We start from the raw sequence: 22,342 nt of genomic DNA, 5'->3' as shown, positions 1-22,342 counted from the left end.
AAGAAGCAACTTACTATTACTGAAATATGACAAAAGCAGACACCTGACAGGAAGGCTAAGACCTGTGATATACGATACAACTGCACTGAACTAAAAGGTTAACCTGTTGGACATACCCAACACAGCAGTTCTTCTTTGGCAATCACTCGTAGCCGAGTAAGATTGTCTTCTGTGAACACAGTCTTAACAGTGAGTCTGTGACTGTGGAAGCCAATTCTGGATCCACATGTCCTTCCACAGTGGGGACAGAGGTTCCCAGATGGTAGCTGATCACGGTGAGGGTTTGCTAAGCGTGCTTTCCTCTTAGCACATATCTCCTTTTTGTCCTGAGTTTGAGCGTCTTCTAAGTTCATGACACCATTGGTAAAGGCTGTTCTCCAATTGGAGTGCTCGCAGGCCAGTGTTTCCCAGTTGTCGATGTTCATACTACATTTTTTTAGATTTCCCTTGAAAGAGTCTTTGAACTTCTTTTGTTGACCACCAGCATTACGCTTACCATTTTTAAGTTCGGAATAGAGTAGTTGCTTTGGCAGATGATAATCAGTCATCCACACAACATGAACAGTCCAACGAAGTTGATGTTGAAGAACCATCACTTCGACACTAGTGATCTTTGCTTCTTCCAGTACACTGGCATTAGTTCGCCTGTTTTCCCAAGCAATATGTAAAAATTTTCGGAGACACCGTTGATGGACTCTTTCAAGGAGTCGGAGATGGCATTTATAAGTGGTCCATGTTTCACAAGCATACAGTAAGGTTCGTAGTAAAATAGCTTTGTAAACGAGTATTTTGGTTTCCCTGAGAATGTCCCGGTCCTCAAACACTTTGTGCTTCAATTGGGCAAAAGTTACACTCGCAGAGCTTAGGCGATGCTGGATTTCAGCATCAATGTTGGCCCTTGTGGAATGATAACTGCCCAGGTAGGAGAAGTGATCAACACTTTCCAATGTTACACCACTGAGTTGGATTTATGGCACTGCAGAGTGGTTGTTTTGTGCTTTTTGGTGCAGCACTTTGGTTTCTAGAGTGTTGAGTGATAGGCGAAGCTTTTCATAAGTTCCTGCGAAGATATTTAGGATGGTTTGGAGGTCATCCTCTGAAGTGCACACAGTACACTGTCATTAGCATACTGAAGCTTTATGACGGAAGTTATGGTAACCTTACTCTTTGCTTTCAGACTACTCAGATTAAAGAGCTTTCCATTTTTCGATACATGATTTCTACCCTGGTGGGGAGTTTCCCTTTGACAATGTATAGGTTCATGACAATGAAAATACAGTGGTACCTCGGGTTAAGTACTTAAGTCATTCCGGAGGTCTGTTCTTAACCTGAAACTGTTCTTAACCTGAAGCACCACTTTAGCTAATGGGGCCTCCTGCTGCTGCCGCGCCACTGGAGCACGATTTCTGTTCTCCTCCTGAAGCAAAGTTCTTTTTTTAAAAATAAAATTTTTATTGGTTTTTCAACATTTATATAAACACAAACAATACACAATACAAACAAACAAACAAACAAACACATAAACACACAAGTATAATTTCAAATCCCTTTTTTCTTAAACCCTATTTCACCGACTTCCCCATACCTCCCCTTTCTGCATCCCTATTTCCAAATTTATTTCAGCAAATCCTCCCCCTAAAGTTTATCTAATTTTTTCTTATTCTTCTCTTTTACTTGATCTTTTGTAGCTGTAATCCCCTTTTCTCTATAACCTCAACATTTTAGCACTCATTAATTTTACAATATTTCTTAAGATAAATTTTAAATTTCTTCCAATCTTCTTCCGCCGTCTCTTTCCCTTGGTCTCGGATTCTGCCAGTCATTTCAGCCAGTCCCATATAGTCTATCACCTTCATCTGCCATCCTTCCAGAGTGGGTAGATCCTGTGTCTTCCAATACTTTGCGATGAGAATTCTTGCTGCTGTAGTAGCATACATAAAAAAGTCCTATCTTTCTTTAACACCAATTGGCCGACAATGCCCAAGAGAAAGGCCTCTGGTTTCTTAGGAAAAGTACATTTAAGTACCTTTTCCATTTCATTATATATCATTTCCCAGAAAGCCTTAATCTCCGGGCATGTCCACCAAAGATGGTAGAAAGTACCTTCAGTTTCATTACATTTCCAACATTTATTATCGGGCAAATGGTAGATTTTTGCAAGCTTGACTGGGGTCATGTACTACCTGTAAATCATTTTCATAATATTCTCTCTTAAGGCATTACATGCCATAAATTTTATACCGGTGGTCCACAACTGTTCCCAGTCAGCAAACATAATGTTGTGACCAATGTCTTGTGCCCATTTAATCATAGCTGATTTAACAGTTTCATCTTGTGTATTCCATTTCAGCAACAAGTTGTACATTCTTGACAAATTCTTAGTATTGGGTTCTAACAGTTCTGTTTCTAGTTTTGATTTCTCCACCTGGAAGCCAGTTTTCCTGTCCTGTTTGCACACCTCCATTATTTGATAATAATGGAGCCAATCTCGTACTTTGGACTTCAATTTCTCATAACTCTGTAATTTCAATTTATCACCCTCTTGTTCCAGAATTTCCCAATATTTTGGCCATTTGGCCTCCATGTTAAGCTTTTTCACAGCTTTGGCCTCCATCGAAGGCCGAAGCAAAGTTCTTAACCTGAAGCACTATTTCTGGGTTAGCGGAGTCTAACCTGAAGTGTATGTAACCTGAAGCATATGTAACCTGAGGTACCACTGTAGTAAATAGAGTTGGGGAAGTAACGCGACCCTGTTTAACACCTGATCCCACTGTGAATGGTTCACTTTGAAAGCCACTGTTATCTGTGATAGTTGCTGTCATATTATCATGGAGGAGCCAAAGGATGTTCACAAATTTATCTGGGCAGCCAGTTTTCAGAAGGACAGTCCACGGGGCATTACAATTTACAGTGTTGAAGGCCCCCATATACAGGGGTTGGTTTTTTCCTCTGCATTTTTCTTGACGCTTTCAAGCAGCAAGAAAATCATGTCCACTGCCCCCTTGGAAGGTTGAAAACCATTTTGGGATTCAGGAAGGGTAGCATTGGATTTGGTTAGGAGATGATTTCCCAAGATCCTTCCAAGAGTTTTGCCGACCGCAGCTAATAAAGAGGTGCCTCAATAGTTTCCACAATCCGCTTGATCACCTTTTTTTTTTTTTTTAAAAAAAAAAAAGGTTGCTAATTTTAGCATCCCTAAAGTCTGCCGGGATCTCCTCTCTCTCCCATATTTTTTCAATGAGCTTGTGAAATTGTTGTGTAAGTTCAGTTCCACCCACTTTGAAGACTTTGGCAGGTATCCCATCAGGTCTGCTGGCTTTGTTGCATTTCATTTGGTTAATAGCTGTACACAACTCTCCCAGATTTGGAGATACTGCAAGCTCATCTGTAATTTGTTTCTGTGGAATTTGTGAGAGAACCTTAGGAGCTATGGGGGAGTTGCGGTTAAGGAGATGCTGGTAATGTTCTTTCCAGCACAATGCAATAGCTTCTTTATCTTTTAGAAGTGTGGTGCCATCTGTTGAACATAGGGAACATATGCCATGATTTATTGGCCCATAGATGGTCTTTGTGGCTTTAAAGAAACTTTTTGTATCATGAGTGTCAGCTAAGTGCTGGATCTCATGGTGTTTCTTAGTTTGATATCCAATAGTTTATTCACAGGCTACAATAATAGATGTCTTTAGTTTGGTCCAGTGTTCCTCAATGTTATCAGGGAACTGAAAGCAGATGGTCCTTAAGAGTCATTTGGAAGCAATCCCACTTAACAGGATCTTGAAGGGCTTGAATATTCATTTTGCATCTTGGTTTCCTCTCTTGAAGCTTGCATTGAGGTATAATCTTGATAGCCATTGTGGAACGTATTAATCTGTGGTCTGTCCAGCAGTCGTTGGCACTCATCATAGCTCTGGTAAGGAGCACATCATGATGATCTTCAGCTCTTAAAATTACATAGTCTAAGAGGTGCCAGTGGTTTGACCTGGGGTGCCTCCATGGTGTTGTAATATTATTTTTTGTTGTTCAAGGAGTGTGTTGGTAATAACAAGGTTGTGCACTGCACATATAGTCAAAAGTAACTGTTGCCAATTCCTTCTTTCCCAATAGCCCCAGGCCACAGATCGAAATCTCGCCCAACTCTTGCATTAAAATCACCCAGGATTTTATCTTCCTTTGGTGTCTCTGATAGAATGGCATCCAGCTGAGAATAAAAAAAAAATTAATGTCTTCATCATCATCCAGTGTCGGTGCATAAGCACTTAAAATAGTAGTCTGTTGGTTTTTGGCAAGTTTTATTTGAAGGGTTGAAAGTCACTCATTAATGCTGGCAGGGACTTCTGACAAGAGCTTCACAAGATCGTTTTTGATAGCAAAGCCTACTCCATGTATTCAACGTTCCTGTTCAGACAGACCTTTCCAGAAGAATGTGTATCCTCCTTTTTCTTCCTTCAGTTGTCCCTCTCCAGCTCTTTGAGTTTCTTGAAGCACTGCACTGTTAAAACATCACAACTCTCTTGCAATGATGGCGGTCCTGGATTTGGGACTGTCATTATCTGTGTTATCCAGCAAAGTTTTGTTCCAAAGGTCAATTTACATAGGTAGGTGCTTCTGGGTGCAGATTTTAAGCATCCTTTTTTAATTATATCATCCCTCCAAATAACAACTGCAATTTTTCTGCCTCAGGCACCAAAATGATTTGAACCTTGTCCTGGAGAGAAGCTGGAAGTATGGATGCAGACTGAGGTCACATCCACACCATAGATCTAAAGCACCTTGCTTCCCCCAAAGAATACTGGGATCTGTAGCTTGTTAAGGGTGCTGGGAGTTGCAACTCTATAAAGAGTAAGCTACAGTTTCCAAGACAGTTTGGGAGAAGCCATCTGCTTTAAATGTATGGTTGTAGATGTGGCCAGATGTGCACTACATGTGATTCATCATATTTAACATAACTGTCACATTATAACAAAATAATAATAATCTGACAATACAGCAAATTATATATTGCAATATCTAAATGAAGCTACCCTGCTGAGGATGGTGAAGAAATATATAAGCTACTGTTATTGCTAGCGGGAAGGCCATCTTAGAGTTTTCTCATTCATCAAATACAGGGATAATATTTTCCAAAATTGACTTCTAGGAGCCAGTTTCAGAGTGGCGCTGCAGAAGTATGCTTTATTATTATTTATTGTTGTTGTTGTTGTCAGGGAACTGCCATCGGCTCAGGGGTGAGAGGGGAAAGGGCAGGTGGATTACAGAGAGCCCCCAAAGATCGTGGGAAGCAGCCACGCCTCTAGTGAAGAGGAGAAGCAGGGGGCGGAGGAGGCAAGGCGGTGCCAGGACACCTTGCCGGAGCAAAGCGGGGAGGAGAGAGGTTCCCCGTTACCCAAGCCTTCCTTGCGCAGAAAACCTCCGCGCAGAAAGGGGAGGCGCAGGCTGGGCATCAAGAAACTACTCTGCTGGGGAAGGTTTAAGGACCGCCCACTCTCAGATTCTGCCAGTGACTGAGCAAGACACGGAATACAGGCGCTCAGCATTCTAAAGGTTTTATCACTAATAAGAAAGCCGTAGAACACGCTTTGGAGGCATATTGCCTGATTGCTCTCGAGCAATCAACAAACCGATACCACTAACATTTTTTTACGTATTTAGGCATCTTACAGATAAAAATAAGGACCAAGCTTAACGCCAATCAGACATAATGCTGAAGGCGTAAAAAGGGATGGAGTCCACATGAAAGTAAGGGGCTGGAGGGATTCTGCGTGTCATTTCCAGTCTCATAACCCTAGTTTTGCATCTTTACCAGCCCTTGGTGATTGCTGATATGCATCTCCAGCCCCAAAGCCCAGGCAGCAGGGCTGAGAAAGAGCTCAACCGAAAATTCTGCAAAATGACCACTAGCCAGAGCTGGCAGTGCCAGGCTAGACAGTCCCATTGACCCAGCCCTGCAGAAAGCATCCTCGCGCTGCAACCCAGCTGACCGCCCCAGACTGCTATGTGTGCATTTCTGCAACTTACCTAAACGAACGAAGCCATTCCTCTCACATAGGAAAAAAAAAAAACCCTGACAGAAAATTCTTGACCATCTGTTTGGTTTTATTATTATTATTATTATTTCTCCAGGCTGAGAAAGCAATCATGGCCAATCCTCCAGCGAACTATGGAAGTCAGCTTTCATTTCTCACTTTTCGGCAGCAATAAACTCTACAGCACAAAGTAGGCCAAGGATCCTAAAATCTGGATACTCCCCTGCTCCTATGGGGCCCTGATGTTAGGCTGCTGCCAGACAGACTATATTTTCCAGTCCAAAAACATTATGGGTGGGATCCAAGGCCATCCACAGTGTTGCACACACGCACCGGGGCTTGACTGATCCCCCCCCTTCTGTAGCCAGTTCTCTCCCCACACCCCCTGCTGCTCCTGAAGACTGTGGGATTCTCCAGAGTGGGAATAAATGTGGCACAAGGCGCTGCAGCCAGGAAGCAAAACCAACGAACTGCCACCCCTCCAAGCAGATGTGCACAGGAGTCTGTTTGGGTCTCGCACAGTTCATTTTATGACCATTTAAGGAAAGCCACAAAATGAAGCTTGACATTTTAAAGGCTTGCATTGGGGCCTTCCGTTTACAAGGGGCCGACCTCATTACCTTTACTGTTTTTCAAAGGTGATAAGGAACGATTTGGCCAAGACTGGGGGAAATGGAAGCTTGTGGATTTCATTAAGGGTCCCCTTTGCACTCGTGATTCCCCGATAATTGCCATGACAGAAATGTTGGCAAGGCCCTCACCGCATTGTTGGTTGCGACGCAGTTACTGTATTTTTCGCTCTATAAGATGCACCAGACCACAAGACGCACCTAGTTTTTGGATGAGGAAAACAAGAAAAAAAAATATTCTGAATCTCAGAAGCCAGAACAGCAAGAGGGATTGCTGTGCTGTGAAAGCAGCAATCCCTCTTGCTGTTCTGACTTCTGGGATAGCTGCGCAGCCTGCATTCGCTCCATAAGATGCACACACATTTCCCCTTACTTTTTAGGAGGGAAAAAGTGAGTCTTATAGAGCAAAAAATATGGTATATACGCAGGTGACCTACAGGAGCATCCTTACACCTGCTGAAAGCCCATGTGACTTGGTCAGGAAGTCAGCTGACCTTAATCATCGTCTCCATCTGTGCCAAGAATGCCAGGACATAGGTAAAAATTTAATGTTACAATATTTTAAGATTAAAGACTAGGATAAACAAAGAGGGGAAGGATTTGCTGAACTAACAAACTGAATTGGAATACAAAAAAAGGGAGGCGTGAGGAGGTCCGGGAAACAAGCTAATGAAAAATAAGTAATAGAAAGATTGAGTTGTTTTTAACTGTTTTTATTTTGTATTTTTCTTTTTTCATTTTGTAATATCTTGAAAATTTTAATAAATATCTTATTAAAAAAAACCAAGAATGCCAGGACTGTCATGGAAACCCTTAAGCTGTCGCACAGAATCCCCAAGTCCCATTTTCTTTAAAGACATGATAACTGGAAATGACTTCCTGTCAGGGGAAGTGGGGTGAAGCGAGAGTTGGGGCTGAGGCTGAATGTCACTTTGCTGTCAAATGTGCAGATAAAAGTGTGTGTGTGTGTGTGTGTGTGTGTGAGAGAGAGAGAGAGAGAGAGAGAGAACGAGAGAACTCAACTAAGCCACATTAAAGCTACACCAGAGTTTAGATCCCACCAGTATAGCTGGGAACCAATACATAGACTTTGAAGTCCTACATTTCCTGACTGCTGACAGGTGATTCTTAGAATTGTTGTTGCTGTTTAAGCCATGTTGTAAGCCACCTTGTGCTATAGAAGAGCAGGGGATGAAATGTTTTAAATTCAAAAAGCAAGTGTAGGTGGGGTCAACCCAATAAACCTTCATAGAGTCGCTCTCTGTATAAAGTCCCTGCCCCCTCACAATAATCTGGTCCATCACTTACCTAGTTTGCTGGGGCCTTGCTCTCTTTGGTGAATTGAGCTCACCAGAGACAATAGGCTCGCTTTTTCTTGGGGTACATTCCATGAAATTTCCAAAGTATTTGCTTTTCCATATTGAAGAACTGCCACCTGAGTTGTAGTTCGACCTGGGGAAGGGGTGGGGACAACATAAAAATTATTGAAGGAAAAGGCATCAAGAAGTTAAAGTGGTAGAACGTATGAAGTCTGATTTTTAATGGTTTGCACCCACGAGACATTTAAATAGTTTGGGTAGCTAGAAATGAGAGGACACTTGGATCTATGCTATATTCATTTATAACACTTGGTATCGGCCACCTCGCTGGATTATGGAGAAAGCTAGAGAGTTCCAGAAAAGACATCTACTTCTGCTTCATTGACTATGCAAAAGCCTTTGACTGTGTCGACCACAGCAAACTATGGCAAGTTCTTAAAGAAATGGGAGTGCCTGATCACCTCATCTGTCTCCCAGTAGTGATGTATGGAAGTGAGAGCTGGACTATAAAGAAGGCTGATCACCAAAGAATGGATTCTTTTGAATTATGGTGCTGGAGGAAACTCTTGAGAGTCCCATGGACTGCAAGAAGATCAAACCTATCCATCCTTAAGGAAATCAGCCCTGAGTGCTCACTGGAGAGCAGATAGTGAAGCTAAGGCTCCAATATTTTGGCCACCTCATGAGAAGAGAAGACTCCCTGGAAAAGACTCTGATGCTGGGAAAGATGGAGGGTACAGTTTGACCAAACTGCAGGAGGCAATGAAAGACAGGAGTGCCTGGCATGCTCTGGTCCATGGGGTCACAAAGAGTCAGACACGACTAAACGACTAAACAACAAATCGGCCACCTAGTTCCCAGATTAACTTAGATCTGCCATTCAGAAGAAAGTCAATGCATCTACCCTGCCAGAAAAATAATTACCAGAGTGACAGGCCCAGGCAACACATAAAATGAGGCAGTATAGTTCTAAGGTGACAGAATGAATGCTAGGATGCAAGTGGGAAAGTTATTTTTGAAAGTTCCCCTGCATGCAACGAACTAGCACAGGAGAGAACAGAGGGGGCTAGAAGCTTTGTCTTTGCCAAACTACTTTTATTTTTGCAGATGGTTTGTGTTTGTTTTTCTACAGGGGGGACAAATGGCGCTCCTATCTGCACCCTGCAGCGCTACAGACCACTCTCATGATGCTACCAACATGGTGCTATTACATGTTGCGGCAGATTAAGCCCTGTCTGAGAATTTCCTAATTTACACTCCTCTACTTTGAAGTCATAGTGTTCATTTTTACTAAAACATATTAGTTTCCCCCATATGTCAAATATTGGTTTGCATATTTTTTTTATCAAAGCAGAATGGTTTTAGCAACATCTAATGCAAACAGACCAAATTCAAACAATTTATGTTGAAAAATTCTATTTGCATAGATATTACACGGGCATGTTAAAACCTAAGTTGCCAATTAATTAATATTTCTGATATGTGTCTTTACAATAAAGTGGGATAGTACATTTCTCTTTGCTTTAGAAGACCTTGGATTTGAAAACAGCTCATGGTTTGAAAACAGCTCAGGAATTCGAAGTTGCTTAGCAGGAAAGCAAGAACTTGTTGGTTTGCCACAAAGTGTCTGTCCTCTTTAACAAGGTCAGAAAAAATTAGTAGAAAGCTGAATATGTGGTGTAGTGGTTAAGAGCGGTAGACTCATAATCCGGTGAACCGGGTTCGATTTCCCGCTCCTCCACATGCAGCTGCTGGGTGACCTTGGGCTAGTCACACTTCTTTGAAGTCTCTCAGCCTCACTCACCTCACAGAGTGTTTGTTGTGGGGGAGGAAGGGAAAGGAGATTGTTAGCTGCTTTGAGACTCCTTCGGGTAGTGATAAAGCGGGATATCAAATCCAAACTCTTCTTCTTCTTTGTGCAATAAGAGATGCTGTGTCTGGTTGGGTGGATTCAGGTGTCTGAGCTAGCCCAACATCTGCCTTGAGTTTGGCATGTGCCAAACGAGCAGAAAATCTGGTGCAGCTTGCTGTGATGATTGCCATAATCGGAGGCCTCGACCCAGTATACCTGAAGGAGCGTCTCAACCCAAATCGCTCTGCCTGGATGCTGAGGTCCAGCACCAAGGGCCTTCTGGCGGTTCCCTCACTGCGAGAAGCAAAGCTACAGGGAACCAGGCAGAGGGCCTTCTCCGTAGTGGCGCCTGCCCTGTGGAAAGCCCTCCCATCAGATATCAAAGAGATAAACAACTGCCTGACATTTAGAAGACATCTGAAGGCAGCCCTGTTCAGGGAAGCTTTTAATGTGTGACATTTTAATGTATTTTTAATCTTTGTTGGAAGCCGCCCAGAGTGGCTGGGAAAACCCAGCCAGATGGGCGGGGTACAAATAATAAATTATTATTATATTATTATTACTAAGTGAAACTGTTCTGATTATTTGTTTTACGAGGGTGGAATCCAACTGGTGCTTTTGTGCTCATGGAAGAACTTTTCATCCAGCCGAGACATCCACTAATGAGAAAGAAGCAAATGGGTTTTTAACCCAGAATCTCCCCTCTCACTGCACCTGTCTAAATGCACCTGATAATCATCTCAAAAGTGTTATGTACTGAAGTTCTCACCCTGGGCCAGCAGGGGGATACTGTAGATAGTTATGCAAATGAAGGATCAAAAGTGACGTTCAGTGATTGGATAGTTTTAGAAAGTTGCAACAGTTATGTTGTTCTGGAGCTCTATATAAGCAGGCTGACTGAGCTCCTCAGTTCTGTTCTGTTCTGGCCTTTGAATAAACAAGAGCTGTTTGAAGAATTGCTGTGTCGTCTGATATGTTCGCCCACAACTTAACAAAAAGAACTTGGGAAACCTCCTGAGCAGTGTGGAAGACGGCACTGGGGTTGAGGTTGAAGCAGGAGAATCGGCAAAGTTTGCCTTCCTACCTCCTTTGCTATTGGATGCCTTGAATGGATCAGACTCCTTCCATGGGTGTAAAGGTATCAATACCACCCTAAATGTACACCCTTCAATATAAAACCTTTCTAAGGTGGTTGATATGTGGGGAAATCTATGTAGACTGAACCACACTTTGATATGTATCTCTTCTTTTGTCTGCACATAGCTTAGATTTTATCCATGATTTGTTCATCCCTGAACATGATTTAGTTCTAATATGTGGGATTTCTGGTACAGAACTCTGTTAACGGGTAATCATTCGTAAGCTTCTTTACATAATATTTCAGCTAAAATTATTTGAATTCCAATTAACATTAAATTGTTTGCGTGCTTGGTGTAAAAATAACCAAGAATGTCACAGGTAGTTTAAATGCTTTCCTTTTTTATTGTGTTTTAACATTTGTGACCAGCCTCAATAATTTATCTGTGACTTGGATAATTGTTTTCTGTAACAATATTTCAAAAATCCATCTGTAGCAATAAACGGTAATAATGTATTTTCAACCCAACATTTTATCACCATTTGCAGGGGAGACAAGTGCCTCAGAAATCTCAGTTTTCAAGAAGATGATTTCATACTAATCAATATCATTCAGCATCACTTGTAGAACAAAATTTATTTTCGATTTCCCAGTCTCCAGCTTAACAATAATGAAATTGCGAATACACCCCAGTACTTCACTGGCTATTTCTGCTTTTGAAATTTCTTTCAGGATAATCAAATTTCTCAGAGGGACAAAGAAAATTATTACTGTTTGCAGTGCTTATTTTAAAATTATGTTAAAAATTCATTTACACTTTGCCTTCAACTGTTTATAGGGTTGTGCTGTTTCCTGAGGCAAAGCAGGGGACCTCAGCTCCCAGGGGTGAATTTTGGTTCCTCCATATCAGGGGTGGGGAAATTCTGGCACTTTGGCTACATTTGCTACAGAATTTCAATTGTTTGTTTTTTAAACACACATACCTGCTTAGGTCTATGACAAATCAAGATTCTTTGCAGAAAGTGTTCCTGGTTCACCACTTCAGTAGTCTCCTCATGCATACAATGAAAATAGACCCCAAACTTCTAAAACGATTGAGTAAATATATGGTACTCACCAACATTGCTGTGCTCAATAAACGCTTTCACAAATTGTTTCATTTCCTCAAATTCTGATTTGCTAACTTTTGAGCTCCCATCCAGAAGAAATATGACATCCATTGGTTTGCTGCAGGTTTCTAAAGATTTTTTTTACAAGAAAAAGCTTGTAATTCTTTTTAAAAATTTATACAAAGCAACTGTTGATAGAAAGCAACTGCATGATTTCACAGAGAGAACACAAGAGGTTAAAAACATTATTGAGGGAATATTGAGGGAATACATTCCCTGTCAACTCGTCTAGTACAGAATCCCTACATGCCTCTGACAGAAACACTGAACTACAGAATAGCTCTAGCATCCACACCATGCTCAGATTTTGGGCCTTGCTGTCACCTCATGTCAATAAAAAACACAACCCATTTCCCATGTAGGAAAATTGCAGGGAGAGTACAGAACCAAACAATGAAAATGTTCCAGAAGACCTACAAATGCCGTCTTGGCAGTCAAGATAACCCTGGGACTAATTGTCATTTGGTGCAAGAATGAGCTCACCTGTTTTGAGTCTTTGAAGCCTTAGTTTTGGTTCAGCTGGTCAGGAGAAGGGAGGCTTCTCACACTGGCTGCCTGTCAGCTTCCACCTTTATCTAAGTCAGGCATAGGCAACCTCGGCCCTCCAATTTTTTGGTACTACAACTCCCATGATCCCTAGCTAACAGGACCAGTGGTCAGGGATGATGGGAATTGTAGTCCCAAAACATCTGGAGGGCCGAGGTTGCCTATGCCTGATCTAAGTGATGGAAGTAGACTGGGAAGGGGCCTCTAACCAGGGGTGAGTTAATAGGGGTATTGATGCCAACTTACATAGCTTCCTGTGCATATAAGTAATGCTGAACGTATTAGCACCTCACGGACAAGTCATGCCAACTGCTTGGTTGTATCTATCTCATTTGTAGCCATGCGCACACAGGTAAGCACTAGAACTGGCCATTCAGGCATTTTTGACCCCCTTCTTCGGGGTCCCTGCACCAAACCACTCACACGAGCTCTCCTTTGGGTCTGCAGATCAAGACAATGGAGAGAGGAATCTTTACAAAAACCAGCCAGAAGCAACAGCTCAAGGGGGTAGGGTGGGAATGGTATGGCAGCATCTGTGCTATCCTACCACTCGGAATTCTCCGTGGCCTGCTCAAATGTATTAGAGAAGATGCAATCATAGAATCATAGAGTTGGAAGAGACCACAAGGGCCATCGAGTCCAACCCCCTGCCAAGCAGGAAACACCATCAGAGCACTCCTGACATATGGTTGTCAAGCCTCTGCTTAAAGACCTCCAAAGTAGGAGACTCCACCACACTCCTTGGCAGCAAATTCCACTGTCGAACAGCTCTTCCTGTCAGGAAGTTCTTCCCAATGTTTAGGTGGAATCTTCTTTCTTGTAGTTTGGCTCCATTGCTCCGTGTCCGCTTCTCTGGAGCAGCAGAAAACAACCTTTCTCCCTCCTCTATGTGACATCCTTTTATATATTTGAACATGGCTATCATATCACCCCTTAACCTCCTCTTCTCCAGGCTAAACATGCCCAGCTCCCTTAGCCGTTCCTCATAAGGCATCGTTTCCAGGCCTTTGGAGCCAATCTATTGGCTCCAAAGTTTAGCAGGAAAAAAATGGGTTAAATTTTTAAGAGGGTGCTCTCATGATTCAAAACAAAACCCCAAGTTAAGAAAACAGGCATTACCTTCCTTTGAGCAGCATGTTCTTAATATCAAGTCAGGTCCTTCTTGGATGAGTCTGTCATAATCCTCTAAGATGATGGGAGCCTGAGGCTGGCTTAACTCTCTGAGTTCCTGGATGTTGGCGTTAGGGCTTATACCAATGGGAATGAGGTTGACATCCGTGGGTGGGCGAGTGATGGTATCTGTGGCAGGATTCGCAGTCACCATGTACACCAAGTGTGGAGCTTGCCTTCTCCCCCTTCTGCTTGTGGCTATAGTTTGTTCAGAGACAAAGTTGAGAGCCTTTCCGGTGTTGGTGGCATTCCCTCCACGGAACTTGATCTCCCTCACCTTCTTAATCAGGTCGGTTTTTGACTGTCTGTCCCTGAAGGAATATTCCACCGTGATTGTGAACGAGTACTGAATGATAGTGATATGAATGGTTTCTTCTCCGATATCCATTTCTCTGATGGTGCGGGCGATGAACTCTTTGACCAAATTGAAGTTCTCCTCGCCAACTTTGTCAGACCCCTCAAGTAAAAAAACAATGTCCATGGCCTTATGAACAGAAACTAAAAATGTTGTTGGGGCTGCTCTGGTTAACTCCCAGCCGAGTCCAGGGACTGCAGTGACACTGGGGATGGTTGCAATAGGGGGCTGTGTGGTAAACAACATGGCACTTACTTCAGGCACAAGGCCACAGAAGTAATCAATTATTTCATCCCTACGTTCCCTTAGTTCAAGCACACTGTTCATTATGAAGGCTTTATTCTCAGGTGACTGCCTTTCAATTAATTGAATTTGGTCAATGCTGATGTGAGGCCCAAGTCCGACTGGTATTACGGTGATTTTCTTCTTTTTCAAAAGTGGGAAGATCGTTTGAATTTTCTTCGGATCCTTGCTAGCTGTAAGTAAGACAGCGATTCTGGCAGCGTTTGTTCGTGGAGCTTTCCCAAACACATGGAATACCACATACTTAAGTACTTCAGTTGCAGAGGCAACATCTCCACCAGTGTATTTTATATTCTGGACAATCCTCCTCATTTGAGATGGCTTTTTAATATCTTTGAGGCCAAGGTAAATGTGTGAGCCAGTTCGGTATTCTAGGATCGCCAGGCGGATTCTTTTCTGGGAGATGTGGAGTTTTTCCATCATGCCAATTATGAAAGCTTTCAGCTGTTCAAAATCACTCTCAGAAAGCTTATTGGAGCCATCAACTAAGAAAGCAAGGTCCATCATTTTACTGCAAGAGTATTCATAGGTTATCTGATCTTCAGGAGCAATAGTTGTGGTCATTAGAATTTCATCTGTCTCCTTTGGATCACACCTATGACATGTCAAGTTTCGTCCTTCACAATGGCTGGGGGGGGGGGGAATCAACAAGATAACCATTAGAAACAATAGCAGTATTTCCCCACAAAACTTTTGCAACTAAGGATTGCCTCAAAACAACCAGGCAGAGAAGACACTGTAAACTGCAAAAGAGTTGATTCCTTTCTCCACCTTTGGACCGTCATTGTGCTAGAATTAGTAACATATGCATAGGAAAGATTTAGACTAATTGTCTGCACCAACAGAATTACAATATGCGAGTTCTACAGAACTGGTTATGAAAACATTTATACCCACCAACATTTCAATATATCTCAAGCATGCTTTCCCCCTTGTTCTCGGCATCTTCAAAGAGTTTGTTTCTTCCAGTTGTTAAAAAAGCAGATCTTACAACAGTGTCAGAAGAGCGAGCACAAGAAGAGTGAGCAGACTAAGTTAAGAGGACAGTTTCTATCTTGATGGAATAATATTGAGGTTGAATCCTGACAAGACAGAAGTACTGTTTTGGGGGGACAGGGAGCGGGTTGGTGTGGGGGATTCCCTGGTATTGAATGGGGTAACTGTGCCCCTGAAGGACCAGGTGCGCAGCCTGGGAGTCATTTTGGACTCACAGGTGTCCATGGAGGTGCAGGTTAACTCTGTGTCCAGGGCAGCTGTCTACCAGCTCCACCTGGTACGCAGGCTAAGACCCTACCTGCCCGCGAACTGTCTTGCCAGAGTGGTGCATGCTCTAGTTATCTCACGCTTGGACTACTGCAATGCGCTCTACGTGGGGCTGCCTTTGAAGGTGACCCGGAAACTGCAATTAATCCAGAATGCGGCAGCTAGGCTGGTGACTGGGAGTGGCCTCTGAGACCACATAACACCGGTCTTGAAAGACCTGCATTGGCTCCCAGTACGTTTCCGAGCACGATTCAAAGTGTTGGTGCTGACCTTTAAAACCCTAAACGGCCTCGGTCCGGTATACCTGAAGGAGCGTCTCCACCCCCATCGTTCAGCCCGGACACTGAGATCCAGCACCAAAGGCCTTCTGGTGGTTCCCTCATTGCGAGAAGTGAGGCTACAGAGAACCAGACAGAGGGCCTTCTCGGTAGTGGCGCCCGCCCTGTGGAACGCCTTCCCATCAGATGTCAAAGAGATAAACAACTACCTGACATTCAGAAGACATCTGAAGGCAGCCCTGTTCAGGGAAGTTTTTAATATGTAACGCTGTACTGTTTTTAACACTGATTGGGAGCCGCCCAGAGTGGCTGGGGAAACTCAGCCAGATGGGCGTGGTATAAATAATAAATTATTATTATTATTATTATTATTATTATTATTATTATTATTATTATTATTATTATTATTACTTGCCACGTGTACCTTCTTGCATTGCAGGGGGCTGGACTAGATGACCCACAGGACCCCTTCCGATTCTACAATTCCATGAGTCTACAATTCTAGAACCTAGCCAAGGTAACATTAAAGAATTCTGCATGATTGTTTAATGTTATCTTAATGCTTATGTACCATGTTTTGTTTCAGCTGCTCCATTGTTCCACCAAAATATAAGCACAATACTGATATGAAGGGGGATGGGAATGCGTCTTCTTAATTCTGATGCAACCAGGACAATGCAATACAATACAATCAAGAGAATTAAGCATCCCTGAAGCACTTTTTTCTACCAGGAGATGTGGTTACGGTGTGGTCAGGGATGCCACAGCATATAAAGTCTCCCTCTTGAGGCTTCCAGTTGCTGGAAGCATCAGAGATCTCTTGCTCCTGATTCTAGTTCCCTAGCTGTGCTGCACCTTGCCTGAATTTCCTGGGATGCTGACCTCACACTACTGCCTGACCTTGCCTCTGTTATCACGTCAAACCTAGACTGATTCTCCATTCATGATCTTAGTTCCTATATTGGGCTGCTCTGCACCCATGTCCTAGTTGGTAGTGTTTTGGTAAGAGGCTTTAACCGGCTGGGCCCCTACACCCCAACCCCTGAGGTCACCCACTGGAATGTGATGTTTTTGCCTTTGTCTTGCCTCATCCTGAGTGTGACAAGGACTGAGCTGAGGCTTTGGAAGTTCTGGAAGCAGCGCATAATCCACTGACATCATTGGAGATGACGTAATGCTGTTGTGGCTAAGAATTATTGGAATGAGTACACTGATTTGCAGAACTATTGCAATTTATTGTTTTAATCCTGGTGTAAATATTTGGTGGATGACATTCTACAAGCTTCCAATTTTCTTTGGATATTTGCTATAAAAATGCTTTCCTATTGTTTGTACAGGTGGCGTAGGCATCTAAATTAGGTGACAGCTACGTGCAGTGATGTATCCCTGGTGAGGCAAATGTACATAACATTCCAAAACTGCGTGGAGGAAGAAGTCGCAGTGTGTTGCCATGCACGTTAAATCATTAGCAGGAAAACTGTGGTATAGGATTCTAGGCGAGCAATTTCTCTCAAACGATATAGTGTTTAAAATGATCCGATTTTACAGCGCTGATAACCAAGGCCTGCATTTCCTCCCTGAATTCAAAGGGCAATTATCATTCAGAAAAGGGGATTTAGGCATCAAATCAACCCTCAGATATGTAACGTAAACGCAATATAAGGAATGATTCTGCAACCAGAACCTGGTTTTTACTTGCAGGGTGTCCTTCCTCCACAACAGAAAACTTTTCCGGAGTCTTGACTAAATGCTTGTGCAAAATCAATACTGAAATTCACTGCTCTGGGTTATTCGCATGCATACATTCATGCTCCCGGTGCTCAGAAAAACACATCTGTTTTACCAGGATCGGCAGAGCTCCGCATCTTCAGTGTTCAACATGATCCTCTTCCCGTGGGGAATCCGGAGATTGTCTAATTCACACACCGGGCATTCTTCAAGATCAACGCAAGACTCAGACAGCTCATCAAGTATTTTCCCTGTTTCACAAGAAGAAGAAGAAGAAGAGTTTGGATTTGATATCCCGCTTTATCCCGAAGGAGTCTCGAAGCGGTTAACATTCCCCTTTCCCTTCCTCCCCCACAACAAACACTCTGTGAGGTGAGTGGGGCTGAGAGACTTCAAAGAAGTGTGACTAGCCCAAGGTCACCCAGCAGCTGCATGTGGAGGAGCAGGGAAGCGAACCCGGTTCACCAGATTACGAGACTACTGCTCTTAACCACTACACCACACAACAATATTAGAAGTTGGGCTTTCAAAAGAAACAGTAAGCAACCATCTACGCTTCCACTTCCCAAGCGCCAATGATAAGGATGGGATGTGACATCTGCTTTCTGAAGGAATTGAGTTACCCACAGGTGGTCCAGTTGAACAACTCAGCCAATCCCATCTCTACCTGCTCTGGGGACCATAGGAGCCAACTCCTAGGGGCCAAGGTCCCTTTGCCTCCCCCAATAAAATATTTGAGCCCCCCCCCCCTCAGTTAACATGCATTGCCATTCACATGGTGAGTGTGTGTTTGTGTGTGTGTAGCGTTTTGTGATTGATTATATGAGGTGGGGCTTACCTGCCCCACCCTCAATATTTTATTCCAGTTGGCACCCCTGCTGCGGACAGTAAGGAAGGAAGTCAAGATCATCTGTGTGACTCCTCCTGCTGATGATAGGGGCAATCCCAAAGAATCTCCAAACCAATCCCCACCTTCCCCTACCAGAAATTGATAACAAAATTTATTTTCACTTTTGATCGCAGAAGCTAAGCTAGTACGTCCACACCAAAAGGACCATGCTTGCCTGTTGGACAATGAACATGACATCCTTCAACACACTTCACAGGGCAGACCACTGGCTCCAAGTGCTGGCATGTCTTTGGGCAGGCAGGGCCACAGCTGTTGTATCGCCACTCACACAGGTATCCTCCTCCTCCTCCTTCCTTGTTCATGTCTTCACAACTTTGTGCTACCAAATATGAAGAAAAAACAACAAGAGCTGGATGCTTGTGCTGTGAAGTAACAACGAGACTTCACATCTTATAGTGCTTCTGAGTATTCAGTATGCTTTGCACGGTCCCGTTTATAACAAGCCTGCAATGTGTCATCACCGGTTATGACCATATTGCAGATGGAGGTTATGAGTTCATGGAAGAAGTGAGATTCAAACTGGAAACTTCACTTCACACTACTATAGATTCCATCTAGGGGTGGACTCAGCGACCTTGATCAGGTTTGTTTCTATGCCACGGGTTCAGCCTTACTATATTTTTAGGAAATTCTAAAAAATCCACACAAATTCAGTACTTTAAAATACAACAACAACAGAAAGTGGACAAAAGGCTGTCTTTCATGCTTTCACTTTCTTTTTACGCATATTACTACTTAGCTGAATGCAAAAATTCCAGTGAGTTCCATCCATAGTCATGCCCTAGTCATCCATAGTCATGCCCAGAGTGGCTTAGCCACTCTGGTATACGCATGAGATCTCAGCACAAACCAAAACATCGCAGTTGCCTCAATTCTGCAGAACCATTTCTTGGTTTTGTTTTTTGATAGATTTCCCATTAACAGCAACAAACAGAGGCTTGGATTAAATGAAACCGCCCTACTCTCTCCTATGCCAATGCAAGCACCGCATATTGAGGTCACATCCACACTGCACAGTTTAACAGTCCTGGCTTCCCCCAACGAATCCTGGGAAGTGTGGTGTGTTTGCCACAGAGCACCCTGCCTGCACCCCTAACAAACTCCAGTTCCCATGATTCTTTATCCCATGACAGTTAGCATAGTACGATAGTGCTTTTAATGTGCACATCGCTCATGCCATGATTATCCATTCCCCACCCCCCTACAACTCTCCAGCACTTACGGCATAGAGTAGGAGACCTCCAGTGAACCACAACCCCTTTCTGTGCACAGGCATGGGCGTAGGCAGCCAGGACGTCACAGAAGCAAGCGCAATCCCCAATGGATTCACAAGCACAGGTATCATACAGGCAGATATCCACATATGGCTCAGGGTCCACCTACAAAGAAAGTCATATGGGTTAAATGTGCTAGTAGCTTTCCATTGTATTGAGTAACCAGGGATTATTCTCTCTCTCTCTCTCTCTCTCTCACACACACACACACACAGAGAGAGAGAGAGAGAGAGAGAGAGAGAGAGAGAGAGATTCTCTCCAATTCAGACTCTAAACTTGTCTGTGTAATAGGATTTAAGTCATGTTAATAATGAAAGGATAGAGCTATAAAGGGTTCTGGTCCAGAGCTTCAATTGTCTTGAAACAGGAAGCTTGTAGAACTGATCAAGACTCCCAAAATGGGAGGGAGCTTTCTTGAGGAGAGTGACAGGCGCAGGAAGGAAAAGGACAGTAAAGGGCTGGAGCTCAAAGATGGTTGCAAGCTCCAAACCTGATTGCTTTATTGCAACATAGAAGGGAGAGGAGGTTTCTATAGAGTGGGGAAGAGAAGATGTGTCCTTTCCCCGCCCCAAACCCACTGCAATATATATATACATACACACACACACACACACACACACACAGTATATCCTTCCCCTTATACTGAGGACCTCTTTTTCTTTTTATGTTGCTTGTTTCACAAAACCCTCAAAACTTTAGCCACTTTGGAAGCCAGAGCTGGTATGTTGTCTTTCCCTGTTAAGCTTCCTTGCGGAGTGGAGGGCCTCAGTGGGGGCTGTGAAGGGCTTTTAACAGCTGGACGGGGTGTCTGTACAGAAGGGTGCAGCCTTTGTTTGCCTAGAACCAGGTGGCACCTTCTCAGGTGGCAGCAGGCCCACCCCGCCTGATGGGTGCACGCTGGCAATCTCAGCATTCCCATAAGCAGAGGGAGAGTTGAGTGAGTAGGGGTGCCAAGATGGCAGGAGGGGCTGGAAAACTTGTTGGGACGTCTTTGTCACTTCTTGCCCTGCTGTTGAATTCGCAAAGCATGACTTCTGAGAGCTGTGTCTGCTTCCAAACCTGTATCGTTACTCGCCTGACAGGATACCTCTTACTTTCTTACAAGCAAGAGCTTCTGTCTCTCTGTGTGTTAGGTGGGAGCCTGAATAGCCATTCCCTGTTATCAAGATGACCAAACTCAACCATATAGGTAAAGGGGTAAAGGGGCCCCTGACCATTAGGTCCAGTCATGACGGACTCTGGGGTTGCGGCACTCATCTCGCTTTATTGACCGAGGGAGCTGGCGTACAGTTTCCGGGTCATGTGGCCAGCAGGACTAAGTTGCTTCTGGTGAACCAGAGCAGCACACGGAAGTACCTATTTATCTACTTGCACTTTGTGCTTTCGAACTGCTAGGTTGGCAGGAGCAGGGGCCAAGCAACGGGAGCTCACCCAATTGCAGGGATTCGAACTGCCGACCTTCTGATCAGCAAGTCCTAGGCTCTGTGGTTTAACCCACAGCGCCACCCACGTCCCATATACAGGCCCTTATTTGGTATCAAAAATGATGGTCAACACTGATTATCCGATAACCCTCGGCAGCAACTAGGTCCAGTCGTGACCCACTGTGGGGTTGCGGCACTCATCTCGTTTTATTGGCCAATGGAGCCGGCGTATAGCTTCCAGGTCATGTGGCCAGCATGACTAAGCTGCTTCTGGCAAACCAGAGCAGCACACGGAAACGCCGTTTACCTTCCCGCCGGAGCGGTACGTATTTATCTACTTGCACTTTGTGCTTTCGAACTGCTAGGTTGGCAGGAGCAGGGGCCAAGCAACGGGAGCTTACCCCATTGCAGGGATTCAAACTGCCGACCTTCTGATCAGCAAGTCCTAGGCTCTGTGGTTTAACCCACAGCGCCACCCGCGTCCCATATACAGGCCCTTATTTGGTATCAAAAATGATGGTCAACACTGATTATCCGATAACCCTCGGCAGCAACTCGTTTCTTTCTTGTATTGAGGAATTCTTCTTATTTGCTTGTTCTTTGCAACAACATGTTTCTTCTATTTCTTCATAAAATATTGGAAACTTACCTTTCCATAAGTTCAAGGCAGCTTTAATCATCTCAAAATTAAAACAAAGCAAACAAAGTAAACTGAGTGGCCTCCACCTTACTTTCTATGATGATTTGTCCAAACTCCATTTTCTGGGTGTTCCTGAGTCTGATAATGGGAAGTGAGCTAGACTGGGAGGAAAGAGCCTTGGACAATGGAGGGAAGAAAGGAGAATTCAACTCTCCTCTCCTACATCCACACACACAAAAAACACATCCTCATGATCTGCGAATGCAGCAGAACACGACTAAGCATACAATGTTGTCATGGGCACCATGTCTAGTTTAGCCCTTAGATCCCACAGCAAATAGGATGAAGGGTTATGGGGCGGGGGCATAGCTGTCAACTGTC

At 43.7% G+C, this 22,342-nt stretch overlaps 1 protein-coding gene across 1 annotated transcript in view; it reads right to left on the bottom strand.

Moving 5' to 3' along the window:
- The window catches only part of VWF (von Willebrand factor), a 159,612-nt gene that overhangs the window by 72,452 nt on the left and 64,818 nt on the right, over positions 1–22,342 (bottom strand). The window contains exons 25-30 of the mRNA XM_083503303.1: positions 19,846–20,002; positions 18,778–18,942; positions 17,829–17,964; positions 13,736–15,072; positions 12,019–12,138; positions 7,961–8,104 (exon numbers count right to left, since the gene is read on the bottom strand). Coding sequence (XP_083359429.1) covers positions 7,961–8,104; positions 12,019–12,138; positions 13,736–15,072; positions 17,829–17,964; positions 18,778–18,942; positions 19,846–20,002 — 2,059 coding nt within the window. The remainder of the gene's footprint in view (positions 1–7,960; positions 8,105–12,018; positions 12,139–13,735; positions 15,073–17,828; positions 17,965–18,777; positions 18,943–19,845; positions 20,003–22,342) is intronic.

This window comes from Podarcis liolepis, assembly GCF_965112155.1.
Source record: "Podarcis liolepis genome assembly, chromosome: 5".
Classification (NCBI taxonomy): Eukaryota; Metazoa; Chordata; class Lepidosauria; order Squamata; family Lacertidae; genus Podarcis; species Podarcis liolepis.
The sequence above is the reverse complement of the archived record's forward strand: the minus strand, read 5'-3'. Positions and strand labels throughout refer to the sequence as shown.